Genomic DNA, 12,113 nt, shown 5'->3' on the forward strand with positions numbered 1-12,113 from the left:
TGTGAGATATAAATAATTGCAGACATAGGTGTACTTTGTGATTTTCAGAAGCTCGAGGCCTACGTGAAACTTTTGTGTATTTATACTGTCAAAGGCTCTAACGCTTTGGTATCCTTGATTTAGTCCCCCTTTTTCCTCGGCGCGCAGAACTCATTTATCCGTGCAAGCATCTCTGACACACAGATATTGTACATCTATTCCCAGGCACGATGGCCATCCGATTTTGTGACACATAAAATCATCGCATATTTCCACATATTGCTTAAGAATGCTGTGCCGTATAAGTTAGAGGGACATCAGAAGGTGTCTGCGTGGCGATATCGTTGGCGATCTGTGAGATGATGGCTGAAGTGATGGGGGTATCGTTTGGAACCCAACCGAGTACTACTGGTAGTCTCTCGTTTCCTATTCGGTTTTAGCGCCTGGGCGATGAATGTAGGTTCTGACTTTTGAAAGGATAACTAAGTCTTACTAAAAAAGTATTCGAGGAACGACCTATTGGCCACTGGCTTATTCGGAGAGCCCCAGACAGCCAACATCAGGGCTGACTCGCCCAGGAATAAGGGTGCGGATGACTCAGGAAGAGTGAATGTCGGGTTCATCTGACTCATGGCCAGAGCGTGTCTTGCTCTGGCGTTGGCCATGATGGTAGTGCTGATCGTCGTTCCATCGCCGAAGTAGGCAACGAAAGCGTCGAAGGTCCCCTTATCGAAACGGTTGGAAGGGTCAAAGTACATGTCTCGGCGTGATAAGCTGCCATCGTGTTCGATGACGTTGTGCTTATTCAGCATGTCCAGGTCGATATACTGGATTACACAAGATATCAGTACAAGGTTCACCAAGTTCATGGCAACGACCAATGATCGTCGCCGAGGCTTTGATAGAACATCTTCAGCAAAGGTATGGCATCTCACATTTGCGTTGGATATTGAGTTCAGTTGCAATGCTGGTGTGAAGGCAGCCGTTGCTAGTGCTTCTTCAATATTCATCGCATCTTTGAGACCTTTTATGACAATATCGAGAGTAATATTTCGACCATCGTGAGGCAGAAAGCCGTGGTTGGCGAGAGTATTCAACGTCGGACAGGGTGCGCGCACTGGGTAACTTCAATGTCAGTAAGGGAGACTTATGGCAGACTGATTCAAGCTTAACTCACCGTCTCCAGGATCCGGTGGTGTCCAGGTAAAATGATTTGGCTTGAGCCGGCATGCTGCATCAAATCCCGGCGTTGACGTTGACGGCGGTAACATCGACTGGAACGGGCACCCACTGCCGGCGCCCGGGAAAGTAGGAAGTGCGAATGCAACGGGCAGTGAGCCCAGTACCTTCAAAGAAATCTGCATCTTTGGCAACTTCTTCTTAGTTACCCAGAGATTAGTCGAGGACACAACGAGACTACCCGTGTGAAGCAAATGTTTAATACAGGTGTGCGTAAAGTCTCGATGGATCAACGGTTGGAGCAACAACTTCAGACCATTGAAAAATTTCTTCTTTGCAAGTTCTCGACGGTTCAGGATGTTTAATATACCAGCAGCAGCTGGATAGCGAAGACCTACCGCTCTTTCCGTTCATTCTGGCAATGATGAAAACCCAATCTTAGTCGAGAGTCCGTTGCAACGGCTCTCTTCCGGTGCCCTTGTTCAAATGCCGATCTTCAACGTTAGTCCATTTTGTGGCTTGAACCCCTGGTTTCTATGGTCTCTTACATGAACTACTTTCCCGGATCCTCCACGAGCCGCAGTTCGCGACTAGCTTAGCGGCTCCTCAAGTTCCCAAGGTCGTAGCTTCTTGCAGATGAAAGCTTGCAAGCCCATCGTTGGGTTCGCAGGTTTTTGTAATTATTCCAACGGGCCCTTTGTTCTCCTTTCCCGGTTGAATATTCCTTGATCGAATTTCATGTTACCCTTGAGTCAACAATGCCGCGCAGTCCTCAAGTCATGACAAAGCAGCCGCCAAGGTCGGAGGACGGTAGGCTTGGCGCATTGATCTCCAACTCAATCTGAATGATGCCACCTGGAGAAGCTCAACCTTATTTTCGTAGGCCTAAAGATCAATCGCATCGGGAATTTTTTTCCACTCAAGTTCAAGGATACAGTAGCTCACCTGCCACATCAAACTCAATGTGTATTTCTCCATAAGCCCTCAGTGCTGTGTTCGAGAGCTACGAGATAGCGCCCCTCATATGGTGTTGTCAAACGTGATGGTCTACATGGACTCAGACGGGGTAATTAGCAATTTGAAAAAGGCAAAAAAACACATCGAAATCGTGATGGTTGACGGTTGATGTAAGTCAGACATTCACGCTAACTCACGTGATGCTGATGGCGTGTTGCATTGACACTTTCCCTAACATCAGATGGCAGATGGCCCCAAGACTTTGGAGACACGGACCTATGGCCGCTGCCTACCATTTCCCAATTGTTCACTTTTTGTGCCTTGAGAAACCAAACCGCCTTTATCCATGCAGCCGTTTCTACAAGATTGGCTAATTAAAGAAACATCCATGCACTCCGTGACTGGAGTCGTGGCCTAAAAGGGGACTTGTGTATCCATACTGACTTCTTTCTGAAGACTCAGCCACGAGGTCACATATGCCAACCAGGAGTCAAATCTCTCACGACGAGCGAAAGCGAGCTTTCACGACCTTCGATGACTTACTGAACGAGGAATGAATCATGGAAAATTGTGGCTGGAACTTTGTGTTATTGTCATTGGCGCACCGGCGGCTCAACCTTATTGGGTTGCAATGCCAAGAAGTTCCACGGCGTAACCGAGCTGCGCAATCGCATTGGCGCGTCAGGCCGTTCCTGTATCGGGCAGGTCGCGATACAGTCGCAATGGAGCAGAAGAAAATATTGGCTCTGGGCTTCCTCATTAAGTCCCTCGTCCCCGCGTTTCTGGGGAGTCTAGTACGCGTCGAGGTTAATTGACAGTGGCTCCGGTCGGTGAGTTGCCAGCAACATCACCAGCTTCCTTATCTATCGCCTTGGCGGTGATCACGCGAGCGGAGAGATGCATGCGTCGCTTCCAATTCCGTGGTTCAGGGAAGTCTAAAAAACCATCGAGCCGCTGCTTTCCGGCCAGTTTATTTGGAGCACCTCCTCGCTCGCTAGCTCACCGACTAGGTTCTTGTCTTCAGTCAACACACGACGGTCTTCTGCCACCTACAATCTTGTCCAAGGCCCAGCCAGTCGTGTAGCAACAGCCCACAAGATGAGGACGGCCGCTCTCGCATTGGCCCTGCCGGCGCTGACCAGCGCTGTCAAGTGCAAGCCCTACGTCGAGTCCGAGAAGCTCCAGGAGCTCATCAACATCGAAGACCTCCTGGCCGGCTCTCAGAAGCTCCAGGACATTGCGGACGCCCACGAGGGAAACCGCGCCTTCGGTGGCGGCGGTCACAATGCGACTGTAGACTGGCTAGTCGAGGAGCTTGAGAAACTCGACTACTACGACGTCTACAAGCAGCCCTTCACCGAGGCATTCGCCGGCGCCAAGGCGACTCTCACCGTCGCAGGTGATGCCATTGACGCCCGCCCTCTGACATACACACCCGGCGGATCCCTGACCGGCGCTATCTTGGTTAACGTCGCCAACCTTGGGTGTGAGGCGTCCGACTACCCCGCCGAAGTCTCTGGTGCTGTTGCGCTCGTGTCGAGAGGCACCTGCAATTTCGCAGTGAAGGCCACCCTCGCCAAGTCTGCCGGCGCTGTTGGAGCTATCATCTACAACAACGATGTCGGCGCGCTTTCCGGTACCCTAGGCGCGGCATCAGATGGTTATGCCCCGACCGTGGGCATTACCCGTGAGGAGGGACAGGCTCTCGTTGCGTCCCTCGCAGCTGGCCAGGAGCTCACTCTCGATCTCAATGTCATTTCCATCATTGAGAACCGTGTCAACTACAACGTCATTGCTGAGACAAGGGGCGGAGACCATGACAATGTCCTGATGATTGGAGGCCACTCCGATTCAGTTTTCGCTGGACCTGGAATCAAGTAAGTCAACATTAATTACCCTCAAATCCGATCACAGAAAGAAACTAACCAACCTTCTCTTCCAGCGACGACGGATCCGGTACCGTTGGTGTTCTCACCGTCGCCAAGGCCCTCACCGAGTTCACCACCAAGAACGCCGTTCGACTTGGATTCTGGGGTGCGGAGGAGTACGGCAAGCTCGGCTCCTACTTCTACGTCAAGTCTCTCAACAGCTCCGAAGAGGAAATCTCAAAGATCCGCGCATACCTCAACTTCGACATGATCGCCAGCCCCAATCCCAAGCTCGCCATCTACGACGGTGACGGCAGTGCCTTCAACTTCACTGGTCCCGCCGGCTCCGACGTTATTGAGAAAGACTTTGAGCAGTTCTTCGAGTCCAAGGGTCTGGGCCACGTTCCTACCGAATTCAACGGCCGCTCCGACTACGCAGGGTTCATCGAGAACGGTATCCCGTCTGGTGGATTGTTCACTGGTGCCGAGGGCCTCAAGACGGATGCCGAGGCCGCGCTGTTTGGTGGCGAGGTTGGTGTTGCCTACGATGTCAACTACCATTTGATCGGCGACGACATTACCAACCTGGACAACGATGCTTACCTTGTCAACACCAAGGCTATTGCTCACAGTGTCGCCAAGTACGCCATGAGCTGGGAAACTCTTCCTGCTGTTGAGTTGAAGAAGCGCAGGTGGGCTGCAGACACGGCCCAGCACCTCAAGCGTGCTGCTGAATTGACCGGTCACTCCCACGATGGACCTTGCGGTGGCGGCTCGCACTTCTAAGAAAGATGCACGCATCCGACCTACTGACTCCCATTAGGGGTATCACTCAAGCCGTGGGTGTTTAGGTCATCCTCGGAGTAAAAATAGACGAGAAATGAATGGATGACAGACTTCATGATATTTCCCCTCTCGTTGCGTGACTGAATGCAGTGTGATACTGTTACAGGCTTGACAGGATCCTAGTTAACCGAATCCTTCGCCTGTCAGCATCGAACGACACTTTGGAAGCCGTAATCGTCGATTAGGCACTCCCTCCGACCAATGGGAACACTCAGACTTCCTAGTCTTTTCGTAGAGTAAGTAACAAACGGTACTTTTGTGGTACTTTTGCACAACCAACTCTCTATCACCAATTGACATAGAATGAGTCAAAATATGGCAGACACAGACAATTGTGGCAGGCCAAGATGTTGGAGCCTTGATCAACATGTCGGAGGGTGCCTTCAACGTCCGCGACAAGACATGGACAGTCTAACCTCATGCATATCTCGGCTATCGCACAAAGTCATGTGGGCACCACTTTCGAGCTGTTGGAACTTGTCATGCAGCTGTCCAGCAGCCCACTCAGGGTTCTCCTCTACTCAGTGTGCCCCATCTTGTCAGGCAACAACTTACTGTCTCCTAAACGAGATAGCCTTGTTCAATCAGCCCAAGACGTGACTGTATCATCGTGATCTTACTAACGGAGGCGAAGCAGTGTGGCACAGACTTGCCCGAGGTCTAGGCAAGGAGCAATTGAGAATAAGACCGCACCGGATAAGTAGACTCATCACATTCCTACACCAATCACGCCCTCGAATTGGCAACATCCTTCAGCGTCGCTACGGCCCTTCCCACGGCCGCAAGTCAGCCGCCCCCCTTGTTTCCTGTTGGGGGCCGTTTCTCCCCAAGAAACCCTAGGAACACCGTTGGTTGACCCCTGGAACGGGCGCGAACCCTGGTTTTCCAGGACCCCCAAAGAAGGTTAAGGTCCTTTCCGCTGACAAGGAATCGGAACACCAGGCAGGCTCGCACTCCGTCTTCTTCGCCGGGCATCTCCGGCCGATGATGGCGAGGCCAAATCCTTCAGCATTGGCAGCACTGCAACAGGCTGTAGGGCGACCTATGAGGCTCGGGCTTGGCACCTAGTCGGGCACCGGTCACCACAGACTTGAACAGGGTACGGCGAACACAACCGCTTCCGCGATCACACCGGGCGGCTTCGTGGGGGCCGAGTCTGAATCTTGTTTCCACTTTAGTTTAGGCAACCCTTCAGTTTCTCACGAGGAACCGGATCAAGACCAGTCGCACTGCATGTCTCAACTTGAGAGATCATGGCAACTTGCATAGGGCTGCAGCGGCTGTGTCGTATTGCTATCCGGGCTGAGAGGGCCGGTGGCCGTGTATCTTCGTACTTGGTGTCTGTGCCTCCTACGCCTCAACTTTTGAGTGTCTTCGTTCTGGTTTGCCTTCCAAGAGAAAACTGTTTAGTCGTCTATTTATACTAGTGTTTCTCGTTTCTTTGTTCCATTGTACTCTAACTTCATAAGCTTCAAACGACTCCTTACTTGATATCTTGGTCATTCATCTTGCCTAAGTCTCTATTATTACTTGAGAACCAGCTCAAAGCTCTATATCGCGCCTTGTCTACCTCATTCATACTGTATCCTGCGCAGCGAGCTTTGCTACCCTCACCAAGCATAATTTGCTGAAATCTTTATTCAAAATGAAACAAGACACCATCCTGCCGATCCATGGGCCTATTCCCAATGCTCGTCCTGTCCGGCGCCCAGCTGGACGTATCCTCATAGTTGCTCTCTATGCCACCACCTTAGTCTTGTCTTTCCTTAAGGGCGAAACCATTTTGTCAGCAGTAAGTTCCATGTAGCCCTTCCAAAGACCTCTGAGCTTGCATCATCTCTCCAGCTTAGCGACTTCATAACGCTGACTTTACACCAGATCACAGAAAAAGTCAACAGCTGTGAACGTCGAGCTCACGGAGCAACAAATACCGCTACACCTCGGATCCGAGACGTCAATCTCCTGCAGGAAGACACGGTTATCTCTACAGATGGGCGCTCTGGGTACAACCGCCGGGATGAGAGCACCGCTATTACCACAGATGGACGCTCCGGTTACAACCGTCGTGATGACACTGTTATTACTATGGACGGTCGCTCTGGCTACAACCGTCGTAACGAAGAGGCGACTGTTAGTACCGATGGACGTTCCGGATATAATCGCCGCAGCGAAGACTCAGTCGTGACCACAGACGGTAGATCCGGATACAACAAGCGCGAAGAAGAGACGGCTATCACGACCGATGGTCGCTCTGGGTATAACCGACGCAACGGCAAGGGGACGTCAGATGTTACCACGGATGGTCGTTCTGGATACAACCGCCGCGAACAAAACACGGCTATAACTACGGACGGACGATCTGGGTACAACCGTCGCGAACAGACTACTGATGCCACTACCGACGGACGGACCGGATACAACAGACGTGGAGAGGAGCTGACTTCTACTACTGATGGGCGTTCTGGATATAATAAGCGTGAGGAAGTCTCTGCTATTACAACCGATGGACGGTCGGGCTACAACAAGCGAGAGGAAGAGGACGGCCGCTCTGGTTATAACGGAGTGGAAGACGGAGCTTCCGGAATCACCCGTCGCGAGGAAGTCGCCGACGCATCCACTGATGGGCGTTCTGGATATAACAAGCGCGAGGACACCTCTGCTGTTGGTACCGATGGGCGCTCAGGTTACAACAAGCGCGGTGAGGAGGCCTCTGACATCAATACCGACGGTCGTTCTGGCTACAATCGTGGAATTTGAATTTGGGGGAAATGGCATACCGCAACGCGCGATATGCCCAAATTAGATACAACGAGCTCAGGCTCCAGCATCAACTTTCACTAGCTGCTTAGACTTAGACTGGTAGCAGACTTTACATACTTTACTTAATTTCATAACAATAATTTCTCTGTTCGACTCCTTGCGTAATACACTGTTTATCTTTGAACGATACAACTGTCTGCTCACGCTCATTCGTCTGGGTGACCTCATGACTTGTAAGCCACAGCCCCGGACGCTGCACACCGTTGAGAAGGTCCTGAAATAGATCACCTGGACTTGTGGTGTAACACGGCCGGACTCCCCCATCTGCTATGCCTGAGTACTTGGAATACTGTCGAAATCAACGATAATGAAAGGTCTGACCGTGTATGACATAATAGAGGGATCCTCCCATAGATCCTTCTGTCTCTAGAATCATGCGCCCCCTATCAGAGACCACGAGCGCCAAAAGACGCCAAGAAAGGCCAACGGGATTTCTCTCACACAAAGTCACGGAGCCACTCTTGGCCAAGGGACGCGGCCGCAAAGTCACCGAAGGAGAATGGACCATGCTTAGTAGAATGGAAGCCACATCATACCGCCAGCGGTGGATCTGCTCTGGACCAGAGAAGTCCCTGTGGATGTTACTGTTTTCATTCCGAACAAGCTGGTGTGTAACCAATCTGCCATGAGCAAAGCCTGCAGTCCCCTCACGTTCATCACCCAAACCGACCCTTCTGCCACCAGCTCCCCTGAACCTCCTCACCGGCCTTAACCTCGGTCACCGTACTCTTGGCCTTCCTCAGTGGATCAACCTGGTTCGCGATGAATTCGTCCATGTATCGCCCGCCCGCCCCTCCGCCCTGATTCACGTTCTCTTGCCGAAGACTCGCTTCGCTGCCGACCCGCGACCGCCGATCCGGCTCCATCTCCATGTCGTCCTCGAGTTCCACGCTCTCCAGTCTCCGGACCTCCCTCGTGACCTCGACCTCCTTGGTGACAAAGATACCGGGGAATCGCTGCCGCAATTCGGGCCAGAATATCGGGACGCTACTGGCTATCATGGCCAGGTCGACTTCGACGGCGGATAGAACGATGCTGAGGGGGCCGTACCACATCGGGTCCAGGGTCGGGCGCGTGGCAGATCGATGCTGGATAAGGGAGTATACTCGGACGACAGAGACGCCGTTGACTCTGCAACCTGTGTTAGCGTTCTTGAGATCTTCAGAGTAAGGTGTCTCCATAGGTGGACCAATCGGGGTCAAGACGTACGCAATGCCAATGACCAGCAGCGCAAGCAGTCTCAACTTCGACCTAAGCGACTGCTGAGGTCTGAAGTAGAGGGGAACCGGGATAGCGAGGACGAGAACATCCAGTACGAAGTTGACTGAAGAATGGCTCTCGTACGTTCCCGAGAAAATGTCGGAGTTGAGCGAGCCGTAAGCCCAGCGCTTGGCCGGGATGAGCCAGTTCCAGTACGCCGCAACCGGCACGCAGGGGACCCATCCCAAGAACGAGTAGGCGGTGGCCCATAGGCCGATGAAGACAATCAGGTAGATGCAGAGTGATCGTATGAAGGATGGTCGGTCGAATATGCGGAGGTACTGAAATAGGAGAGAGATTTTGATAAAGGCGGTTGACATTTGGTAGGATGCGTTTGCGACATAGAAGGTCTAAGAGGGGCGGTCTTTGTTAGCACATCGAGGTCGTTGGCGACTATCGGCTGGTTTATTTCGTACTCGGAGGTAGTTTTGGATCTCTATCGCAGAGAGGGTATAGATATGTCTTCCCATTCCATACTTGGTAGCTATGCACCGAAACATTAGTTTCACAATGAAGAAAGGGGAGATTGAGTGGTCTTACCAACGCAGATTCCCACGGATCCAGTCGTTGTGGTCAACTATGTTGAAATCGTGTGACATTATTCGTCATTAAAAGGGGTCAAACGAGGTTACGCACCAACGACATTATCACGAAGCAATCATCCCACCCTAATGACTGGACCAATTTGGCCCGTACGTACATCCGGAAGGCGACACACATCCATGAGATAATCTAGGAAATATCGTCAGTAGCGGTTTCTTTGGAAATGCTTCCATATAGCTAGGACCTTACCGCAAAGGCGATGACAACGCCCAGAATAGTAGAGGGCTTGTTCATCAAGGGCTGCGGCTCGCCCGAGTTGTCGGCCGTCCCATACAGCGCATGAATAGTTGCTCCGTCCATGGCGATCACCACGGACGCAAACCAGACATTAGCTTAGGTTGAGATTGACGAAAAAGGGGCTGGAACACCACCTAGACAAGGCAAGACGTCAAAATGGAAGCGAATGAGATGTCAGAATCGAAGCAAGCTCCATTCATATCTCGAGATTGTGGGAAGAAGGGGGAAAAGAAAAGATAAACGCCGGGTTCCAAAAAGAGAGATCGACTCTAGAACGATTTGACCCGTTCCACGGACGTGGTAATATATTCTGCTCACAGGAATGAGAAAATGGGCCTGGGTCATCGTTTCTTCGTCGTGCCCACTTTGACATATGCCAAATGCACAGATAAGACCGGGGAAGGCAAGGCGTAGACTTGGAAAAGGGTCCTGTCTCTCATGTTCCTTTCCACAGTCGAAACCATGCCCCCTTTTCCCACTACGCCAGGAAGATTGCTACAATAAAGACTTACACAACTGTTGTTGGTGGGCGAAGAAAGCTGGACAAGCATCATGGGCTCTCAAGCCCCGGCGGCCCACGATGCCGTGCTGATCTCTCTGTCTGGTCCTGCTTGAAGGCGTCCGTGCGAATACAACCCCAACCCTCCCCCCTAGTTGAACTAGTTCCCACCAAGAGCGACGTTCGCAAACCGCCTCCTCGAGTCGTCCTCCCATGTCCCCGGTCGTCGTCCGAATGAGTCTTAAAGGGCCAGAGAAACAGTTGGCCCCGGCAGGCAAGAGCTTGGACAGCCACGTTGTCACCATTCCACACCTTTTCTTTTGCGCCAAAGTTGCAGGCTAGTTCCTCTTCTGTAGTACGATCAACCTTTTGCAAGCATTGCATCCAGGTCCAAACCTGGTCTCACATGCAACTAAGACATGCAGAGCGCGCCTGTGAGGCGCCTAACCTCGAAACAGCGAAACATGGCAAGACATCCCACGAGGCACGTCTTTCTCCCCGATGCGCCACGGATTTGCCGCCGGGGAAAAGAACAAGTACTGGATCAAAGCCTGTGATCGCTGACACGCACAACTACAACGCTGAAGCCTGGAAAGGAGAGTGGGAGGAAAGGAAAAAGAGGAGATTGCAACCCCACGATCTCGAGATTTCGCGTTGGCGTTGCTGAAGTGAGAGGCGCCAACATCCCGGTTCCTTGCTCTGCGACGAGAGCTCGAGTCAGTGTAGCGCACATCATTGGGGGCGAACCGTGTGTTTCAGCGAGTTTTTGCGCCGTAAGCTTTTTCTTTTCTTAAACACTGACTGGCGATTAACAGAAAGAATTAATAACTAAGAAGCGCTTCGTGCGACGATTGTGACAAAAGCCCCCCTTCCTATGTGACGGAGCCAAGATGCCATCGAGTCGTCCCAACTCGCCAATGAGGCAATAGTGGTGGCCTGTCAAGCCAAGAAACGTCAAGTCGCATTGTTCAATGCATCCCAATCCTCACATCACTCTCGCCAGTCACCACGAGGTTGCGCTCGCATCGGCTACTATCTTGTCTGCTCAATCGCAGCGAGTCACGTCCCCGAAACGGTTATAATTCTCGGTCTAAATGCCTTCAATAGCGGCAGAGATATTCTGCCTCCCAAGCCTCATAAGCAACCATCATTGGCTTCAAATGGCCTATAATTCCGCCGTTCTAAGACCGAAAGCAAGATCTCAGCTGGCTATCGCGGATGCATCCCACGGTTCCCGGTTTGAAAAAGGAAGCCGCATCGCCGCACCATGTCTTTGTGTAACGATTCAGATCATGACAAGTGACGTCCTCGGGTGATTGGCAGTTTCTAGTGAGGTGATATCAGCACACAGACCTCGGTCCAAATCACCCACGTGGACTGTGATGTAGTTTTCGCGTTGCAACGAGACGATGTGAACGAGGGGAAGATTTGCCGGCTGATGCGGAAGTGAAGGTTCGAGTTTCCTGGACGTTGAGACTTTCGTGAGCCTCCAAGTTGCGAGGCTCGACCTTAGTGGTCGAGTTCTCAATCCCCACCATCTTGAGATATAGTATTAATCGCCGGCCGACTTATGACGTGCAATTACTATATCTAGGTAAGTTTTCAACGTCTGCCTGCTGAGAGCGAACTATTGCCGATAGCCAGCATTGTTCGATGAACCAGCAATTCTAACGGCCACTCTTGTTGAAACGGAGACATTTAATGGAGTACGAGCTTCCTGTATCCTCATTGCCGCTGCAATCTCAAGACTTGGCGTGTTGGTCCCCGCCGTAAATCAGACTAATATTGAGATCCCCGGTGTGCTCGGACATCTTATATTAGACTCCTCTCTGAAGTCCCTCAAAAACATGCATTATCCGGATCAC

At 51.7% G+C, this 12,113-nt stretch overlaps 4 protein-coding genes across 4 annotated transcripts; 2 read left to right on the forward strand and 2 right to left on the reverse strand.

Annotated features, from left to right (window-relative positions):
- Positions 1-262: 262 nt before the first annotated feature.
- Positions 263-1,343, reverse strand: BDP81DRAFT_411674 (Chloroperoxidase; the record flags this gene model as incomplete). Its single annotated transcript, XM_060589167.1, has 4 exons — positions 263-405; positions 473-806; positions 915-1,096; positions 1,157-1,343. 4 exons carry the CDS (start codon positions 1,341-1,343, stop codon positions 263-265), a joined length of 846 nt encoding a protein of 281 aa, XP_060437901.1.
- Positions 1,344-2,917: 1,574 nt separating this feature from the next.
- Positions 2,918-5,132, forward strand: BDP81DRAFT_442459 (peptidase family M28). Its single transcript, XM_060591674.1, has 2 exons — positions 2,918-3,992; positions 4,058-5,132. The coding sequence occupies exons 1-2, from the start codon at positions 3,214-3,216 to the stop codon at positions 4,767-4,769; spliced, it is 1,491 nt and encodes a 496-aa protein (XP_060437902.1). The 5' UTR covers positions 2,918-3,213; the 3' UTR covers positions 4,770-5,132.
- A 1,089-nt stretch (positions 5,133-6,221) lies between these two features.
- Positions 6,222-7,947, forward strand: BDP81DRAFT_411676 (uncharacterized protein). The gene is made up of 2 exons (XM_060589168.1): positions 6,222-6,621; positions 6,708-7,947. The coding sequence occupies exons 1-2, from the start codon at positions 6,475-6,477 to the stop codon at positions 7,584-7,586; spliced, it is 1,026 nt and encodes a 341-aa protein (XP_060437903.1). The 5' UTR covers positions 6,222-6,474; the 3' UTR covers positions 7,587-7,947.
- A 237-nt stretch (positions 7,948-8,184) lies between these two features.
- Positions 8,185-10,071, reverse strand: BDP81DRAFT_442463 (uncharacterized protein). The gene is made up of 6 exons (XM_060591675.1): positions 9,702-10,071; positions 9,546-9,641; positions 9,450-9,486; positions 9,326-9,393; positions 8,859-9,259; positions 8,185-8,780 (listed from the first exon to the last, which is right to left on the reverse strand). Exons 1-6 carry the CDS (start codon positions 9,810-9,812, stop codon positions 8,306-8,308), a joined length of 1,188 nt encoding a protein of 395 aa, XP_060437904.1. The 5' UTR covers positions 9,813-10,071; the 3' UTR covers positions 8,185-8,305.
- Positions 10,072-12,113: the final 2,042 nt, after the last annotated feature.

Source organism: Colletotrichum phormii (assembly GCF_030913505.1).
Source record: "Colletotrichum phormii strain CBS 102054 chromosome Unknown BDP81scaffold_41, whole genome shotgun sequence".
NCBI classification, from domain to species: domain Eukaryota; kingdom Fungi; phylum Ascomycota; class Sordariomycetes; order Glomerellales; family Glomerellaceae; genus Colletotrichum; species Colletotrichum phormii.